The sequence below is a fragment of the Anas acuta genome, chromosome 22, assembly GCF_963932015.1.
Source record: "Anas acuta chromosome 22, bAnaAcu1.1, whole genome shotgun sequence".
Taxonomy (NCBI): domain Eukaryota; kingdom Metazoa; phylum Chordata; class Aves; order Anseriformes; family Anatidae; genus Anas; species Anas acuta.
Genome location: NC_089000.1, coordinates 7177754 through 7197543, shown reverse-complemented (window position 1 = coordinate 7197543; position 19790 = coordinate 7177754). Strand labels below are relative to the sequence as shown.

General features: G+C 50.3%; 1 protein-coding gene and 1 long non-coding RNA gene across 4 annotated transcripts in view; one reads left to right on the top strand and one right to left on the bottom strand.

Annotated features, from left to right (window-relative positions):
- The window catches only part of MEGF6 (multiple EGF like domains 6), a 73330-nt gene that overhangs the window by 16809 nt on the left and 36731 nt on the right, over positions 1-19790 (bottom strand). For all 3 annotated transcript variants that reach the window (XM_068658811.1, XM_068658813.1, XM_068658812.1), the window contains 9 exons: positions 14715-14837; positions 6892-7017; positions 6192-6314; positions 5829-5951; positions 3830-3967; positions 2734-2856; positions 1846-1968; positions 587-754; positions 260-391 (listed from right to left, as the gene is read on the bottom strand). In XM_068658811.1, coding sequence (XP_068514912.1) covers positions 260-391; positions 587-754; positions 1846-1968; positions 2734-2856; positions 3830-3967; positions 5829-5951; positions 6192-6314; positions 6892-7017; positions 14715-14837 — 1179 coding nt within the window. The remainder of the gene's footprint in view (positions 1-259; positions 392-586; positions 755-1845; positions 1969-2733; positions 2857-3829; positions 3968-5828; positions 5952-6191; positions 6315-6891; positions 7018-14714; positions 14838-19790) is intronic.
- LOC137843520 (uncharacterized) lies at positions 1964-9094 on the top strand. Its single transcript, XR_011089563.1, has 2 exons — positions 1964-2317; positions 7888-9094. It is a non-coding gene; the product is annotated as an uncharacterized lncRNA (long non-coding RNA).

The window sequence follows — 19790 nt, the reverse complement described above, 5'->3', positions numbered from 1 at the left end:
TTAACACCAAATATGTATGTTTGCAGGTCTGACGCACAGACAGAAATGCCCTAGGGTCTCTTTGGGAATGAGCAGAGGGAAACTGGGCATTTGCGCTGGCTTTGCCAAGATAAACGCAGCAAATAAAAGCAAGACAAGCAAAGGGCTCCAGTGCTACATCTGACCAACTGGAGGTTGGTGCATTCTCCTCTTTCTTGCCTGGATTTTGGCAGGCAGGGCTGGCAGGGCAGCCAGCCTGCCCCATTGCAGTGCCACTCACTCTGGTTGCAGAGCAGCCCGCTCCAGCCGGCCGGGCAGTCGCAGCCGGTCCCCTCGGCATTGCACGTGCCCCCGTTCTGGCAGTCCTCGCACGTCAGGCTGCAGTCGGGGCCGAAGGTGTTCTCCAGGCAGACTGCAACAGGAGGAGCCGTGGTGAGACACCGTCCCCAGGGCTGCTCCAGCAACTCGGGGAGTTTGGGCGTTAACCCCGACGTTACAGCCCCCAGCAAAGCTAACAGCATCTGGGGGGATCTGTGTGCACAGAAAGGGTACCTGATGTATGCTGCCAGTGTGCCTGGCATGCATGGTTAATTGGTTAAATGCCCACCAAATTTTTCTGAAAGTGTGTGCTCTCCTCTTGCTTCCATCTCTTCGTCCTCTTCTTCATAGTCCTCGTTAAAGAGCTGGGTGAATTCATCCCGCAGGATTGCAACGTGAGGGATCGGGCGGATAACGGGGTGCTGAGCATCCAGAGCTTCCACTGGGTCATCTATGGCTAGGGAAGCAGTCATGGAGATGACAAAATCAAGGGGTGGAAAGAAAAAAGAACTCATCTGAGGGGCAGATAACAGGGCAGACCCTGTGTGATAAGACAGGGGAACCAGAAACATCTGTATGGGGTTGGTGCACCTGATTTGGTGTGCTATGCTCTACCATCTCTACATCGACACCTTTAAAATAGGAATCTGTTCCTTTCTTCTACTCAGATTTTTGCAGCTTGTTTCCTTGTTTTGGCTAGAAGGTGGCACAGCCAGCCAAGTGAGAAACTTTGCTCCCAGCCTGGATGGGCAGCTCGGGCTGCCTGGGTAACTGGGACCACCACCGTGCCATCGCCTTTGCAATGGCCAGAAAACCTGCCAAGGTCAGAGCCACACAGCTTCCTTGCGTTTTTGGATAAGTCAACCTTTCTCTAGAAAATTTAACAAGTCTGCCCATCTAACAAAACTGAGCAATGCATTTCAGCTTGGTTCTCCTTTAAGAATGAGTACGTGTCAGCTACAATACCAGCTCCCTTCCTTTGCAGGGCGACAAGGGTTAAAAGTCATGCAATCAAGGTAAGCACAGGCACCTGCAGCAGGACTGGCACAGCTATAAAAGTGGGCAGGGCACAACAGGGCAGGGCTGGCACTCTGCTGGGGTGGGGAGGCATGGAGTGCTGCTCCTCTGGGTGCAGACATCACAAACTGCCAGGAACAGGGAGCTGGGCAGTGCCTGGGGGTCATTTGGGGAAGAGGATGGGTGCTGGGTGCCCTGCTGAGTGAGCTGGATGGCAGTGTGCTTGGGGGTGTGATAAGGAGGCCACCACTTGGAGAAAATCCTATTTATTATAAGGAAAAACTAGACGTGATGACGGTAAAAAGGGTTTGGTCCTTTGGTTAGTGTGGGGTCAGGACTGCAGGCTACAATAAATGTACCAAAATCCCTTGGCTTGTTAGAAAAGCTGTGTGTGACACTGCTGAAACAGGCATGGTGCTGCTGGGGAGCCTTCTGCTGCTGCTAATGAGTGCTGGGAGTGCCTGCATGTGTGGGTCCTGTGCCTGGAGGGGATGGGGATGGGGTGCTGACAGCCCGACACGCAGCACTTACAGATGCAGCCCCTTCGGTCTTCGTCCAGTTTGTATCCGATCCGGCAGCTGCACTGGAAAGACCCGAGCTGGTTCTGGCACGTGTGTTCGCACCCGCCGTTGTGTGAGGAGCACTCGTCCACGTCTAGAAAACAAGGGGGTTGCTGCGTGTTTGCAGAGCACTGAGCAGGCTGCGTGAAGCCAGCTGACCCCAAATGTTAAGGGAGGCTGCCAAGTGAGCAGGGAGCCCCAGGCCTCCAAATATCGAGCACTAAGCTTTAGCTCACTTCTCTGGCTAGTTGTGTAGAACCAAGTGGGTAACCTTGGTTTTCACCTGTGGAGTGTTACTGGAGAGCTTTCCTAAGGAAAAAACTCATTAGGAAGACATAAAAGCCCCAAATCCATTCTGCTGAGAAGGCTGCTCATCAGAGCCAACAGGACAACTGGGTTGAGCTGGAAGAAACTGGCAGAGACTCCTGGCTGTTCACAAGCAGGTAGGACAACCTCTTCTCTTTATTATAAGATTGCATTCGTCACTGAGGTAGCTGGGTTTTAGACAGATGCTTGTTCTTGCCTGTGTCTCTTCTGTGGTAAAAATTACGGTCAGTGTTGGCTCCAATATTGCGCAGAATAATTTCTGTGAATTGCTGATGCAGTCAGACTCGGGAAACTCTCAGAGATGCCAAACTGAATTCAAAGGGGGTTGAAAAAGCCCCATGGCTACCCCACAGCTGTGCTGGCCTGGTGTGGGGGTTAATTAGTGGAGTAGCCTTAACTCCTGCTGAGGTGAGGAGGCTGACAGGACAGAGAAACAACCCAGATCCCCTGCTGTGTGTGCACCTCGCCGTGGTGCAGCGTTGAGGTGTGCACCACCGTCCCTGTGCTCACAGTGCCCCACACCTCTGCTTACCTTCACAGGCACAGCCATCGGTGCTGAGCTGGTACCCAGCATGGCAGGCACACTCGTAGCCTCCCGGGTAGTTGTAGCAGTCCTGGTGACAGCAGTGAGATCCGCTGTCACACTCATTGATATCTAAATGAAAAGCAAAGGGCGCTGGGTGTTAGCATACGCCCAGCTCCGTAGTGCTGACAGGAATTGTTAAAATCGCTCCGTGACTAGTTCTGGTGGATTTTTGCTGAGCTGTCACAGGCTGAGCTAGGATTCGTGCTTTCTTCTTGAAATCAGTGAGCTCTGTGCTAACAGCCCCCTTCACAATGTGCTCCCTGGCCAAGGGGGCTCCTGAGGCCCAGAGGGAAGCTACCACGGCTGGCAGCCTGAGGCGGTTCTGTGCTCGCCAAGGGGGTGGTTCCAGCCTCAGCAGGACCTGGCATTTGTTTTCCAATTTGTTCTTTTACAAATATGATATGCAGAAAGCTGGGAGCTGCATGCTTCCTCCCAGCTGCACAGGAATGTGCCCCAGTCAGGCACTGGTGCAGGAGAGGTCTGGCTGGTGAGCACTGCACTGAGTTTTGGGCTTGGTTATTTTCCCACAAGGGAAATAGTAATGCTCAGAGTAATGCAGTGTCAGGTGCATGCGTCCGCTTCATGACACTTAGAGCTCAAGGTGGGTTTCACCCCAAGCCTCTCCTCTAACACAAGCTGTGTAAGTGATGGTGCTGAGCTATGCTAGTGCCTCACTCACATCGCTCACTCAGGAATTACACTGCTCACTAATATAACAGGCCAGACAATGCACTTCATACATCACCCCTTCTAGATGTAGGCTTACAGGTATCTGAGATGTGAGCCTCTGCATCTGCCAACACCTTCCTAGGTCTGTTCTAGCAGGAAAAGCTGATTAGCTCTGAGGTCAACAGACACCATCCCGGTAGGTCTTAGTGAACCTCTTCAAGCTGAGCAGCATCTCATCTCCTTTCACTTGATGTCTGTTTCTAGCCTTGTTAATCTGCTTGTTTTGTATATACATATAGCATCTAATCTGTGGGGATCGTCATTACTTGAGACACATTTTTAAAAACAAAGTGTGACATTTCCCTTGCCTTACCAGTGCATGTCTTCTGGTCCTCCTCAAGCTGATAGCCGAAGTTACAGGTACAGACAGGGCCAGAGCTGGTGTGGTGGCATGCATGGGAACAGCCACCATTGCTGGCTTCGCAGCTGTTCACAATCTCCATTTCTATCCCTGCAAGACATGCACACCAGTTAGGATCCTGCAGTGTTTGGTGTATGTCGGGTGATGCCTTCCAGCAGGCACCCACATGGAGCTTCATTTCTCGAGCCCCTTGTGTGTGCCTTTTTGTGCTCACAGCCCTGCTGAGGCCAACGAGCTGCAGCAGGGAAAGGATGAAAATAGCTCTGCACAGAGGCCACCTCTGGGCTGGGAAGCCCAAATAACAAAAATAAATGGACAGATCCCAGGCAACGCCCCGTGTGGCCTCTGCGGGCTTGACTTGTGGGGCAGGCTCTGGACAGGCCCTGAGACGAAGCAGACTGCAGACAAAGCTGCTCCCATTCCTGTCAAGCTGCAGGATGTGCTGCCAACCCAAAGTTGGCTCAGCCTTCACTGTACAGAGCTGTTCCGATGCCAGCTAGGAATGTGAGCAGCAGAATGCAGCAACTGCAGAAACCTCCAAATGCCTGCAGCTAGAGAAGCTGGGGACATGTCAGAAATGGCAGGCGCACACATCAACAGCAGCCACGTATCTCAGCTTGGCAAAGCTTATGTAAACTCCGTAGTCCGGTTAATGAAGCCTTCTTAGACTAAAAGGAACTCGTACCATGGAGCTTTGATTCAGCCCTGAACCTCAGGAAAAGTTTCTGCCTACAAGAACATTTTTGGTGCACTCAGGCCCAAGAAGGATGAAAGAAGGGGAGCTTGATTGTTCCCCAGTGGGTCTGTGCATGTTAAAAACAAAAGTTGTCCCGTGGTGGAAAGTTTATCTTTCAGATTTCACAACATGAATTTATTCCTTCTGTTTTCCCCTTTCTTAGTGGTGCATACTAAATACCAAAGCCAGACCTTTGCACAGGAGATGCTAAAAACTGTGGGGGCGGGGGAACATTGCTCATACAATGGGGCTACGTAATGCTGCAGCTAAAGGAGAGGTATTGCCAAGACCTATGGCTGTCCTTTTCCTTCTAGAGCAGCAGAACATGAGTGGGGCTTGCTTTTCTGCTGCCCAAAGTGACCCTCCAGGGCTACCTGGAAAGCCAAGGCTTGAGCAGCAGTAACTATTAGGCTTTGGGTCACCTGCGGACCAGTTGGCTGAGGGCACCAAGGGTAATTGTCCCTGCTGGGACACTCGATGCTAGGTGAACAAGGTAGCTAAGATTTGTTAGGCATAGACCTGGCTTTCTAATCCAATACTCGATGCCTTCCAAGACCCATTTCTGGTTTGCAAAGCCCTACCTTCCCACTCCCCCAAAAGCACGGTGCCTTGGCAGGCTCCTGCTGAGAGCTGTGGCCGCCGCACAGGTGGAGCATCACAGCTTCCAGTGATGCTGGCTGCCTGCACTGGGACAGCCACGGAGGCTTTCATCTGTGAGGGCTGCTAGTGCTACATGCTGATAGCTTCACTTCAGACCCTGCTGATGTGTATTAGCTGAGCAAAGACATATGCGCAATCTGGCTCGTTCTTACACAAAGCTGTTTATTTCCTTTCCTGATGGTAGCAGATGTGATCACATCATTAGCTCAATTCCTTCTTCAGTTACACATCTGCAGCTGACCAAACTCATCCAATGAGGTCCCTAAGAGCAGGACTTAGCCTTTTTGGAGCCAAATGGCCTCAAATAAATTCCCTAAACTAGTGAAATTGGCTTCATTGTAACTTTAAAGATTAGACGTTCTTACCTTGGTGGAAGAAGTGAACAGCCCCAAACCTGCTGGTGAAGGTGGCTGTGACTCAGTCCCACCAGCTCACAGAAAATGATGCACAATCAGTGCCAGCTGCAGGTTTCACCTCTTTCTGCCCTTTTCCAACCTACAGAAGCAAACCCACCTCCCTCCCCACCCGACGAGGGGGACTGCAGGCAGTACTCACGGTAGCATTGCTTGCCATCTGCCCCCAGCTCGTAGCCTGGGCTGCAGGTGCATTTGAAGGAGCCGCGGGTGTTGAGGCACTGGTGAGCACACATGGCCAGGCCTGTCAGGCACTCATTCACATCTGCAAGGGATGAGCAATTAGGAAAAGCAGGTTGTGTGGGAAATGTTCCTTCAAAGTAACAAGCGTTTACTGTCTTTGATTTTTTTCAGTAATTTCTTGCACCCTAAATCCTTCGCTGGGGCCCAGACTCAAGCTTCACTCCATTCAATTCATGAGCTGGCATTTGCTGAGGCTGAGTACTACTTTAAACAGTGAGAAAGTTGTTTTTTCTCTACAAAAGCTCTGCTGTGGGGCACTTACCTTCACAGGCCTTGCCATCGGGTGCCAGGCTGTAGCCGGGGTGGCACTCACAGCGTGCAGCCCCGCGGTGGTTGTGGCACTGGTGCATGCAGCCCCCGTTCCTGTCAGCACACGGGTTCCTCACTAGAGGTCCAAGAGAAGAAGCAGGCTTATTGCAGACCAGTCCTACTATTATTGGCATTACACTTACGGGAAAACAAAGCATCAAGCACTTATGGATAGCAAAATAGTGTGAAACCCATGGAAGACCGTTCTCCCCCATGACATAAAATCTGCTGGTGTTCGCTGCTTGGAGCTGCCCAAAAGTTAGTCTGACTGCAACCTCGGTGGGCTTCCAGCTCCTAAGAATCTCCTGCTGGTGGTGGAACAGCATAAAAGCCCACAAGGTTTGGCTATGGCTGACAGATGGCTGCTTCTGCAGATTTATGGAGATTTATGGCCAGACACTCTTCCAGCAAACCGAGGGCTGGAAAAGATCAAATGCAGCCATGTGCTACAGGTGAGAATTTACAGTGACTGTGGGGCTGTGTGGCCATGAATTTAGTAGGTGAAAAGGGGAGAAAATCTGTCTTAGTGTGACACGCTGCTGTCTTCCACCTCTCAGAAGTGTGCCCTGATACCATTTCACATATCATGTCCCTGCTGTCCGTGCCCCCACCCTGCCCACGAGAGGGGTGCCCAGAGTGCCGCGGGGACTCACGGGCACAGCGCTTGCCGTCCTCCCTCAGCTGGTAATTGCGGCGGCACCGGCACTGGTGCTGGGTCAGCGTCACCTGCACACAGTCGTGCTCGCAGCCGCCGTTGTTCAGGGCGCAGGAGTTCACCACTGCGGGGAAAAGGACACGAAATTCATCGGGAAATGCTGTGTCGCCCGGCAAGGTTCTTTTCAGAGGGTAAAGCAAAGCTCACATGTTTATGAAGAGCAGCACAAACGAGAATTTAAACCAGGGACATGTCCAAACTCTGCTAAATGAAAAGTTCACGGCAAATTTGTTAAGTGTGCTAACTGTGAGCGTTACTATATTACTGCTGAAATCCTCACAGGTTTGCTCAGACAGGGCAGGTGTGACGCCACAGCTAGTTCCACTTAATTACTGCTCAGAGAGCTGCACTCAGGCATGTTCAGATTTTCTTGTAACAAAATAACACAGAAAATTAAGTTTCTGGCTTCAAGCCATGCAAAAGACACCAATTACCCAGGGCAAGGCCAAGCAGGCACCATCAGCTCTGGGAGCATTCAAGGAAAAGTGTTTTCAGGTGCATCCTGCACATCCGTGCTTTGATCTGGTGTAATGCTGCCCAGCTCGGTGCTTCGGCTACGGGACCTCTGCAGGAAAGCCAAGCTGGCTGTGCTCGCCCACATCGCAGGAGATTGATGCTGAGCCACCTCCTGAGCCAGGGCTCGGCGATGTGCTGGCAGGAAATGTGATTTCCCAGTAAGTGCAGGCGGGACTGGGAATTGGGACTCCTGCCTGCTGCTCCTGGCCGTGCCACAGCATTTCTGTGTGGCCTTGCGCAAGGCGCTCTCCTGCCCAAAGGATTTCAGACAACCAGAAAACAGAAGGTTTTGCCTAGGTTACAGCAGAAAACAGATCTTATGACCGAAGATGTGGACTGCCTTTTTTATCATTATTATTTACAGCTTATTATGATTAGTTAGCTTTAAAATAGCATTCCCCCTGCTCTGCTTTTACAGGCTCTGCAGAACGAGCACCAGGGCCGTGATGTTTGGCTGGAGACGTCTGCACCTTGCAACCAGTGGGCAGAGCTTACCTGCAGTGATCCAGGAGCACTGACCTTGAACTAGGGAACAGCGTAGGGAAAGACTTCCTGGACCGGCATTCACAAACTCATGACACATTTTCCAAGCTGAAGAAAGTCATCTCATGCTGCCCACCGAAGCTGCGTGGGTGGGACACAGCCAAAGCCCTGCACAGCCTGGGACGGAGATGCAGACCTAACCTCCCTTAACCAGAGGGGCACAAGTGGTGGCCCCCTGTAATTCTGACCTGTTCTTCACACTGCGGAAGGAACCAATGTGCTGACTTCAAGAAATGCTGTAAGGAAGCTAAAAACCCCTCTAAGGAAGGCCATGTCTCTGCAGACCAACTTCAGGTAGTGGCAGCTCTTGCACGGCTCAGAGCGGGCAGCGTGTGTCTGCCAGCAACTCTCATTGCAAGGACTGGCTCCTGCAGAAGAGCTCATGAACAGACGGGACGAGGGCCAAAGGAACATGTTCACGGGGGAAAAAAGCAGCCAAGAGATTAAATGAGATGTCAGTCTCCTGCTTTTATTACTTGTTGGTCAAATACTTGGAGCCTTTTCCCTCTGCTATCAAAAATCCTCTCTGGACTTGAATTTAAATAGCAGGAAAACAGATTTTTCAGCTTGCTCAGTGCCTTGCATTTACCCTCTTGTTTTACCTGAGCCTTTTAGCCAATTACAGTGTTTCAAAGAGTATATTCTCTAGATAAAGTACCAAAAGTAATTTCATTAAGCTTCTCCTGCATATTACTGAAAACCAAATAAAACCAAATATTTGGCAGAGTGTACAAGAAGGAAAAAAAGGCAAAACTGTGTAGTCATTTTTTCTGCAAATGCTTCCCGTGCAAAAAAATATGCCTTGACTCAGAGCTGAGAGCACTCTGATTTTACAAAGTGAACTTCCCTTCGTATGCCTCTAATTAACTAAACAACATTTTGGAGAATAAAAATGACTTAATAGGGTCAGAGTATTGCCATACACAGTGCGGCTGGAGCAAGAACTATCGGTTTGTGTTAGCTTTGCTGACATTGTTTCCTTTAATCCATTTGGAAGGAAACAACAGAAGTAGTTGACGTTACTGGAAAGTTATGGGTCAGACTTAGAGTGCTTCAGCAGAGATGGGTGGTCATTTAAGATATTCTGATATATTAAAGTGTCTAATAATGCACATAAATAATGTGTTATTGGAGTGCTTTTTTTTTAAATAATAAAAAAGTAAAACAATGCTAGAGCCTGCCAAAACATTCCTTCTTATGGGAAAAAAACTTGGCCAATCCATAACAAGCCAACACATCTCACATCTAAAATAACCTCCCAGTATGCAGTTATTCTATGAATGTGCAATCTCAGTAACTGCCCTCCTCACATACCTCTCTGAAAGACAAGTTTTTAGAGTGGAAAAACCCAAAGTTCAGATTCTTCATTACACAATTTAAGCAGACAGAGGACGCCAACAGAAATCCTGTTTGGAAAAGCAGGTTTTCCAAAAAGGTAACTTCTACACACAAGAAATCAGACTTTCCCTGGGCTGCCTTTACCACGTGCTGAGGCATGACGCCCATGCAGTACCACGGGGTAGCTGTGTAGATGGAGCCTTGCAATGGCAAAAAGTGCAAAATGCTCCAAAATGACAGGAAACATCAAGCTCTCCCCATGCCTGAGATGGCAACGTTTGGCCACCACCAGCAACTTGGGCAGGACGAGAACTGAAGGGACCTGCACTCCTGTCCCAGGTCCACCCGTGTGCCAGAAGCACTGAACGTGGGGCTCGACCAACACTGTCTGCAGCCCAAGAAAAGACAAGAAAGGTGAGGTGGTGAGAACACAGGGGTCTTGCAGAGCATTTTGTGTCCCTTTGCGTTTCTTTCAGTGTAGGCTATTTGCTAGCAAATTTACTCTTGGAGCCTAATAACCCCATCTGAGCCTCACGATTCTGCGACTGCACATGATGAGTAAGAGCCCTCGTGCTCCGTGTGCCTCAGCCACCATGGGTACATTCCAGACCACGACGACTAATGGGAACCAGAAGCCCTCCCCTGCCAAGAGACGTATGGATGGGGAAGGAGCTGCTGGCATCGCGGCCTGTGCAGCGCTCGCAGGCTGTACGGTGCTCGTGGCACACGCACAACGAAGGGAGCAGAGCCCCAGCATCCCACCACGCTCAGCACGCAGCCACGGCAAGGCGCGGGCTGGCAGGGGTGCTCCTGCAGCTCTGGAGCTTTGCTGAGATAGGAACGAATTTGAGTTAAGGACAGGAATAACGAGGAAAAACAAATGAAATGTTAACATTGTCTTGGGTGTCGTTCCATCAAAGCGAGGGCCTTTAGCTCTGGGTCTCCTTAGTTGGCTTCTGGCAGAGGAACAGCCTGCAGCCCTCGCTGCTGGCCTTGTTTTAATTATGGCTTTTTTTCTCTGTTTACAGAACCACTCTAAAAATATTTCCATTCCCAGATGCTTTTCCTAGCTTAACTTTTCTGTGACAACGCTGCCAAATCCAGTGTCATCTTGTACATCACGCAGCTTTTTGTAATTAGAGTTCAGACAGATTTTCCACAGATGATATTTCATCGTCTGCAAGAGGATCGCTGCTGCTGTCTCCTCTGCCTGCAGGGATGCGGCGTTGCTGAAAGATGTTAAACCTGAGCCTGGTCCTCCTGGGCCCAAACAGACAAAAAGGGAACAAAAAAGGCACAAAAAGGGTTCCCCAGGCTCCCCTAGGACTGGGGAAAGGGCGAGTCCAGCAGCTCTGAAGGCACCCAGGCACTTCGCTGCTTTGCGAGGCGGTGCAGATGCACGACTCGGGCTCTTCCACATTCCCATCCCTCCAATATCATCACGCCTTTCCTCCACATCCAGGTAACCTGCCACCAGAAGCAGTGAGCTAACAGCTGAAAAATGACTGCAGACAGACGTCACTACAATTCAGCATGGCATTTGGCTTTTGTAGCTTGACACAAAACCACTGACTCCAAGGAAGGGCTGAGTAACGCCACTGGACAAGGAGCTCGAGGTCTCTAAAATGTGCAAGTTGTCTCTATAATACATGCAGATTAAAAACCTCTAAGTACAGATAATTGCCCTCCTGTGCACACAGTTCAAGCCTGCACAACCCTTGATGGCATCATCCTCCTGTTCGCTATAAATCGCTGCTATACTCGAGATTTCTTCACTTGCAGCACTCAATATACAGAGGGCTACACCATGTAATCCCAAACTGATTTATTCTAACCTCAGACAATTTCCAGAAACATGTGTGTTAATACAGACCATCTCACTCCTCTGCAGGCCAACGAAAGCAATTGGCTCACATTAAGTTCTTTGCTTTGGACTGGAGCTCATCCCCCCGCTGAAGCTGTGGAGAAGGACCTGAAGATGTCAGCTCCCTGCCTCCTGCCCATGTGGTTCTGATAAAGAAAGAGGTAATTTCAGGACGTCCAATGACTCTTTTTGCTCTACTTCACTTTCAACAGAAATGTCTGCTCCTTTTTTCCTCTCTCTTTTGCATTAAAGTCATCAGCGACTTGCTAGAATAGGACAACAAAGACACAACAAACGAATCTCGCACCAAGCTGCAGGCTGCCCAAAGCACCGCCGGTGGCTGGAGTCCCGGTGAGATGGGGAGCAGGATGCACGGAGGGGCTGCAAGCTGTCTGCAGCACCCACAAGCATGCAGTGACCCGCACGGTTCCAGGGGCAGCCAGACCCTGAGAGCAGCACAGTGGGGTCACAGCCCCCGCTCAGCTCCCGACACCCTGGCTCCGTCCTGGCCGTGGCTGCGAGTCTTTGTTCTCCTCCTGCACCACGGGAACCACGGCGAGGCTTTCTGAGCCAAGCAGCTATTTATACAGAACCGCAGTACACTTCAGAGTAGATTGCTTTTAAAGGTGCCTAAGCAACTTCCGAATTTTTGTGCTGCTCTATCCCTGCATTGTGCTGGCTGTAACCACCTGCACCACTGAGCACAAAGGTGTGAACATCTACCGAGGGCGCAAAGCCATCAAGAGAAAGCAGCAAAAGATTTTTACCTGGTTTTCAACTCTTTGACCTCTGCAGGAATAAAAGAGGCTTCGTGCTTCCCTCGCAGGCTGGGGTTAATGGAAGAGGGCTCATCACCTGCACCGGGCACGCCAGCTGAGCTCCTCAGCTCCAGGGGAGCTGCATGGCATCGGGCACTGCTGCGAGTTAACCAAGGCCTTGTGGCTTGTGTGTCGATTGGAAAACATTTAAAGAATGACAGCCGTGGTTTTATGGACTTTAACCAAAAAACTTGCGGCAGCGATTCCTGTGTGCCGCCAAAATACTCTGCAAAATCCTCTCCTGCGCTGCCCGCGGGATGCAGAGGCTCTACAGAGTGAGGGGACAGCGTGGGGAGGCTCGCTGGTGCTCTTATTCCCATCTGTTTGATTTTATTTAGTGGAAATATTTAAATTGCAATTTTTGGCTGCACCGATTCCTGCCTGCAAATTCAAGGCGATCTCAACCTGAAGCAAAACACGGCTTTTATCAGACCACAGAGCCAAGCAGTGACCGACACCCAGTGCAGCTCCAGTGCTGCGCTCAGCCCCGACCCGAGAAAGGGGTTGGGGTGGTGTAAAACAGCCCCCAGCCAGCTGCAGCACTGGCGTGAGACCACCGCTGTCTGCAGCACACAGCCCAGCCCAGCAGCAGAAACCTGCCCAGCGGCAGCGGGGATGGAGCCAGCCTTACAGCTACGGGGCGTCGCGGGCACTCCAGCACTATGCTGAGCATTTGGCAGAGGAGCAACTGCAGATCGTGCGCTCTTTTCTGAGCTTTTACAAGAAAAAGATGTTTACTTCCATCCCTCGGCACAACCGCCTTAATGGGCCCAGCACCGAGCCGTCCTGACGGCAGGATATATATATCCGCGCACACATACATGTGTATTTCTGTCACAAAAGCGCAAAGAACAAAAGCCACCAGTCCCGAGGCAAGGAAGCCAGATCGTGGGGGCTGCTCTTTTGTTACTTTATTTTCGAAGCCATGGTGGGCAGTGGTGCAGCTGGAGCTGGCACCCGCTCTCACCCCCTGCAGCGGCGGCACGGATCCTGCCAGCAGCGCTCCCCGGGGACCTGCCCCTGGGGCTCCCCGAGCAGATCGGGTTTCACCAAGAGAGACCCCGTAATTCGGGCGGGTGCATTCCAGCGCCAAGCACGCTGTGCGCGTTATGGCAAACTCTGGCTCAGAAGTTTAATGCAAAGCAGGTTTGCAGCGCTCGGAGCCAGCGACGCAGCGCGGGGATGCCCTGACACCCGGACCCCAGCGGGCAGGCTCTGGCGTCACCGCCGCGTGAGCAGGTAAACCAGAAGCACAAAAAATAGGCATTTATTTTAAACACGAGGCTCCTCCCTGCAGTGTTCCCTTTTACACTTTCTTTGGAAATCGTTTCACCTTCTGGGGCTGACCCCTCTGAGAACAGCAAAGCCTCCCAGTGGTCAATTTTTCCCCAGTTTGTCTCGCGTGTTATTCAGTGAGGCAGAGGTGACAGGATCGCCGTATGGCACCAGGAGAACTACACACTACAAAGGCAATTTTTAGATGAAAGACCACACGCTTACGTGCAAACAGTTGCAACACACAGCCATAAACACAAGCTCACGTGTTCAGTGCTAGAGCACTGGGAATATCTGGCTTTTTTTCTTTATTTGCAACCCTTTTCTCTTGGGTTCTTCCAGTGACATGCACGGCACTCAGAGCCTTGCACCCCAAGTGTCCATCTCCCTGAGACTGTGGAGCACGGCCACAGAGAGAGTACAGATGCCAACAGCCTCATGTCCTTGCTGTCCTGGACATGGTGGTGCCCCTTCCCTATTTGTTTTTTTCTGCTCACATCACTGTTCCCAACTGGAGCACACATGCTCACGGTTGTTTTCAGCAAACTTCAGAACGTGACTGCATTCTGAGCAAATCCAACAAATGGTCTTTGAAATACCATCGCCCAGGAATTCTTTCCATTTGTATGAAAATATCCCTCAAAAAAAAAATGAATGTGTCAAATAAAACTGTAAGGGAGAAGTGGTTTAATAAAAACAGCAGCAGATGCTGGAAGGCAGACTCCAAGCTCCACCCCGGTGTCTCCAAAACACTGCTCTGGGGCAAGAAGGCAACGATATTTCAAGAAATCAGCCCAGAAATCAGCCACAGGCCTGACCTGGCATCCAAGTTACAGCGCCTGGACATGCACTGTCCATGCGGGCTGCTGACTCACACCTCAGGGGAGCGGGTTTGGGGATTTTTGTGGCCACAGTTCCACACGTAGCCATGCTCATTTTCTGCTGTTTGTTGCACCTAATGCCTGCCATGCAGACAAGGCAAGCTGGCTGAGGTAAAGACAAAGACTGACTTGAACCTTTGCATTTAAGAGCATCTATTTTATGGATGAGTTTTGCAATTCCATATCTGATGCACCCTGTACCGAAAGTAGACGCACCAAAGCACTGTGAGGTATTTCTCTTGAACCAGAATAGACTGAGGAACTGCAAGAAACCTAAACTGCACATGGCCATTGTGAAGAACAGGAAATATTATGAACCCAGCCAGAGAGATGTATTAAAAAAAACCCTACTGGGATCCTGAGAAATAAAGGAACCGGTAACCCATCACTGCCATATCAAATTTCCTGCTTGGAGGATGGATGCAAGTGCATAAGCCAACATAAACCATTTACGAAAAATTTACAGGTATGAAGAGAGATACAAAGAATTAAACATCTCCAAGAAACTGAACAGACTTTGGCTTACCAATGCAGGTCCTGCCATCTGTGTGCAGGCGAAAGCCTGGTTTGCACTCACAGTAATAAGATCCAAGAGTATTCACACATCTGTGCTGGCAGCCCCCATTGTGAACCTGGCACTCATCAACATCTGCAGAAGAGAAGGGAAAAGGAAAAAAAAAAATCAGAGAAACGGGCATGACATTATCTGAAGGCAGAATTATTTATTCTCTGTTGAGCGACTCCAGATTTAAGGAATGAATGCAAAAGGAACAAGACTGTGATTTCAATCATGTTTAATCAGCCAAGCTATTTAAGAAATTTCAAGGACAAGCATGCAATCAGAAAAAAATGCATCTTGTTTGTCAATCAGCATAAACCGTCCTTCCTCTTGCTCAATTTGCAGCAGTCCCAATTCCCAGATGGAGGCACATCACCCTCTCACCAGGGTAGAGACTGACCGAGCCAACTGCTGCAACGCTTTCCAAGAGGCATTCCCTCTAGGACTATGAATTTATTAATATCTTAATTTCCTTGCTCTTCCTCTGTTGCAGATAGGCTGGGCTAAGTCCATTTGTTACCTAAATACTGACATCAATGGTGGGAGCAAACGCCTAACATTAAGGGCCGAAGCAAGGGGCAACACGAAGCAGCAAAGTTTAACAGCTCGGCGCCTCAGCAGCAGATGCTGGGATTCTGCTGAGTCAATCTCCTCCTCTCCCAGCATAAAAACTGCCTTCTCCAGAGCTCAGCGACGTGCTGAAGGTGAGAGCATCCTGCCTCCCCCAGCAGCGCTGAAGTTCGCCCAGGCAATTCCTGCCCTGACGCCCGACGTCGAGCGTGTAGGCAGCAAATTTTCCAGCTGCACTCGCACAGTCACACACAGGTAAGTGGTCCGTGGGGTTATATGCACAGTACTGAAAGCAGAAAGTGCTAGCAGGGTGAGATGCAACGTCTGTGTGTTCTGCACTAATGCTCCCCTTCCTCCTTCCTAGTTTTCATGGCTGAATGGAGAACTGAAGAGATGGTGTTTACACGACACGTGAAATGAGCTGACATGTTTCAGGATGAAAGACTGAACTTACGTGTTTTGCTATCATGTTTCTCATCTCAGTACTTCCCAGAGCGTTTAACACATCTCACGCCATGTGTGCTGGGACCTCTCCTACCTGCTGCTGAACCGCAGCAGAACCTGGGCTGTGCGGCGAGGAGCCACGCTCTGTATTGCTCTGTCTTTAGGGATGAGAAAGCAAGTTAACACCTGCATCAAGTCTATGATTAGCAAGGGTTTTATGATAACGCGTTTGTGTTAAGAACACAATGAAGTCCAGTTTGACCCCAAATTATTTCATTACAATGCAAAGGTGAGAATCCCAACCAGAGCTCCTCACCCCCCTCCCCAGCTCTGCGCAGCTCCGTGACCAGAAAACCGAGGCACGGCTCCTACAAGAAATCCACTTGGCCAATAAAACTTTGCATGTCTATTTCTATTGTTAAAACTACATGCCCTTGAACAAAAGACAGTCTCTGTGCCAGAAAAGCCTTCTGCCAAATGCTGAGCAATCTTTCAAGAGTTGAAATGGGAACAAGCCCACAAGTTCTTGATAAAAAAAAAAAAAAAATCCTATTATATTTTATTATCACAGCCCCAAAACCGAGGAGGTGGACAGCAGTTGGTTAGAGAGAGACTAATTCCTGTTTCACAGACCTTGAATTGCCCTTAAATACTAGGAATAATGTCCAGAGCTGAGAAGAAATTCACAAATCCGTGGAGCTCCAAGCTGCACAGTGCTAAGACGCATATCAAAAGCTTGTCAGAGGCAATCTCAAGTTCCTGAGACGTAAGATTCCTCCATCTGGCTATAATTAGAAATAATGGCAATGTATGTGGTTGTAGCCGTGCAGCTCCTTAATTCCTGCCATGCGGGTGTGCGTGTGTACACATATACATGTGCACTGCTTCTCAAACCAGAGGGGATCAAAGTTCTCCAGACAGATGGAGGAACCAGATCACATTCACAAGAGCAGCCGAAAAGCCAGCCACCGATTCCTTTTTCCACCGAGAGAAAACCTGAGAAGCTTTGGGTCTGTTAACATTTCTCTGCACTTTCTGCACAGAGCAATCTCCGGAGGCTGCTAAGTATGGAGCACAAAGCTCTTTCAATCCAGCCTCTTTGGTCCACAGGTGACATTTCTAAACAATATCATAGCAATACACAGAGTTCAGAAACGAAGTAAAGGGACTGGGATGGCAACTGACAAAAGGAACGAGATTAGCAACTCACAGGTCTGCAACTCACAGTGGACATCCAGGGTAAGGGCATATATTGCTCAAGTTTATTCAGGGCACTTTAAACAACACAAAAAGCCATTACTGAAGCTAAACCAGAACCGAGACTCTTGCTCAAGGACGCAGCTCTTCGAAACTGTCCTGCCGAAGAGCGATTTGAATTTGACATAACCAAACCCCACATTTTCAGTACTGAAGTTGTCATCCTGTAAGTACAAAGCTCCCAGCCCTGACAGCACCTGGCTGCTCTTTGCACACTCTTTGCCTGCTGAGGTGTCCCTCATCCCTCCCAAACCCACCTCTTTACTGGTCAGAGCCTCCCCGCTCGCACTGAGCTCCCCGGAGCTTTTTGAGCGGTACGTGATGGAAGGATTAACACAATTAGCGCAGGAGCAGGATCTCTGTGTGCACGGCTGGGAGGTGTCCCAGGTGCAGGAATTCAAGCGGGTGAGGGATGCTGGTTCCTGCAGTGCCCCAGAGCTGCTGGATGGACAGAAGGACAGATGGACAGACCCGTGCACGCAGCAGGCACGGCCGCCTCTGGCACAGTGCAGCAGGTTAAGCAAGAGGAGTCGTACAGCTCCGTGCCAAGCAAAAGGACGAGCACATATTTGTCAATGAGAGTTACTAACGAGATAAAGAAACATTTCCCCAGTGAATCATGGCAGGGCGTTGCCTCTAGCTGTGTCTTTGCAAGCAAGAGGTGCAAAAACCTGCTCAGACCTCGCCCCAGCCCCGCGGCTGCGTTTCGGGGCTCCTCGCTCCTTCCTCCCCGCGGGCAGCAGCTCTGGGGACACCCAGGGTGTCCGAAACCACAGGAAAAGAATTGCAACCTTGGCTGGAGCCATTGCTGAAATTTTGCCCTAATTACCACCAGGTTATTTGCCAAACGAAATTAAGCTAGCAGCAAACACACCAGGGTGGGGAGGGAGCGGGAGGCCAGGAGGGGAAGGTGGTGGCTGCTCCACTGCGTGCTTGGGAGCCATGTGGGAACAACACAGCCGGTTGTGTCCTCTGAGCACCTTTCAACTGAAGGCTTTTCACTACTTAGGGCACCTTGGAAGCCCCGAGCAGAAAAGGAGGATGAGGGAAATAGAGGAAACCTGAGGAAATGGAGCCTGTTTGAAGAACGAGTAGACACAAGCAGTTATTGCGAGTTATTGTGAGCTATTATGATTCCCAGAAATCACAGAAGCGTATCTTGAGTAAAAGCAACGCTGCGAATTCTGTTCTGTGGGAAGTATTATGCACTCGTTTTGTTGGGGACCAACATTTTTTGTTCTAAATTTACTCAAGAACGGGAAAACTGGGGGTTGGGAAGTTTTTATATGGAGTAATACAATTATTCAAAGGACTGAATTTAAAGGACTGTTCTACCACTGCCCTTCAACTTAATCTGAAACCACGGAGTTTTACTGTCAGAACAAGTTACCGATGTGTTGAATACACTTCTTACTTTCACCCCATTACTCGTGCTCAGCAATTAGACGTCTCCTCTCTGAACGTCTGCTCTCCTCTTGTGCTTTTCACACCCTGTGCTCACACAGCGTCGTGCCCACGCTGCCCCTGCCCCTCGCCCCCACCCTGCCCTCGCTCTGCCTCCGTCCCATGGCAGCACCGCAGCCACCTCGTATAACCAGGCACGTCCCAGTTTTCCTGCTGGAGTTTCTCATCTCCTTCTACTCTGAGATTTTTGGAGGTATACCACATGGTCGTGAGGCCAGAAACCTCCAGCCCCTCACAGCCCTGTCGGGAGGGCAGCGATGCTGTCCCCTAAATGTCAGGCTTGTGTCTTTAGGATCAGCACCTCAGTGGGTGCAGGTAGGAGGGCGCAGCAGGAGGAGCTGGGGGAGCTGCAGCGAGCCACCAAGCGCTGCCTCGGAGCACGTCCTGGCAGTGAGGACTGGCAAAAGGATGCGAGGCTCCGCACGATGCAGTCTGTGACATGCCGAGGTGATTTTCCTATTGGAGAGCTGACAAAATCTGGTTGAAATTAGCGTGCCAAGGAGGGAAAATGAGAAGCACGCAGGCTTCTCCTCTACACGGGCACTGGGCAGGCTGCAGAGCACTGAGCACTGCCAAAATGCACTGAGGCAGACCCAAAAACCAAACTCAGCAGGAACCTGGAGCGGGACTTGGCACATGGGGTAGGAAACAGGAGCTCATGCTGTCATCTGCACAGGCACAAGGCTCACCAGAGCAGCAGAGGATACTCTCACCACCCTCTCCTCCTAGCAGAAAGGATCCTTCCCACCTCAAGCAGCAGCCACACCAGCCAACAAGGGTCATGCCGCAGCCTAACTGAGGGTAGGCAAGAAGAAAAAAATGCAGGACCAAAAAAAACACACAGCCAAAAAAGTCCAAGACCAAAAGAGGCAGAGGGTGTGAGGAGGAGGCTGTGGTGACGCGCGCTATGACCACGCACGGGCCTTTCAGGAAGAAATACTGAGATTTATCCCAAACAAGAACTCTGTCAGAGGAAGGAAAGTGGCAACAGCAGCCCTGCAAATTACTGAGTGTTTTGTGTAGCTGCAGTTTATCTCCTCTGAGAGGCTGAGGAGAAGGAGAGGAATCCCAGCTGTAAGCAGACAGCAGATAGGCTGCGAGGGTTTGCTCGATCTGGCTAACCAGGCTCTAACCTTATGGCAATTAGCCTGGATTACCGAGCTGGGCTGCAGGGAAAAGGTTAATTAAAATCTGTTGAGATGAGCACGTGTGGGATTCAGCTCCTTTATCTTTTCAGTACCAGTTCGTTAAAGCTATTTCAGCAGTTTTAGGGAACCGTGAGGCTGGAAGGAGACGACCCCAGCAGGG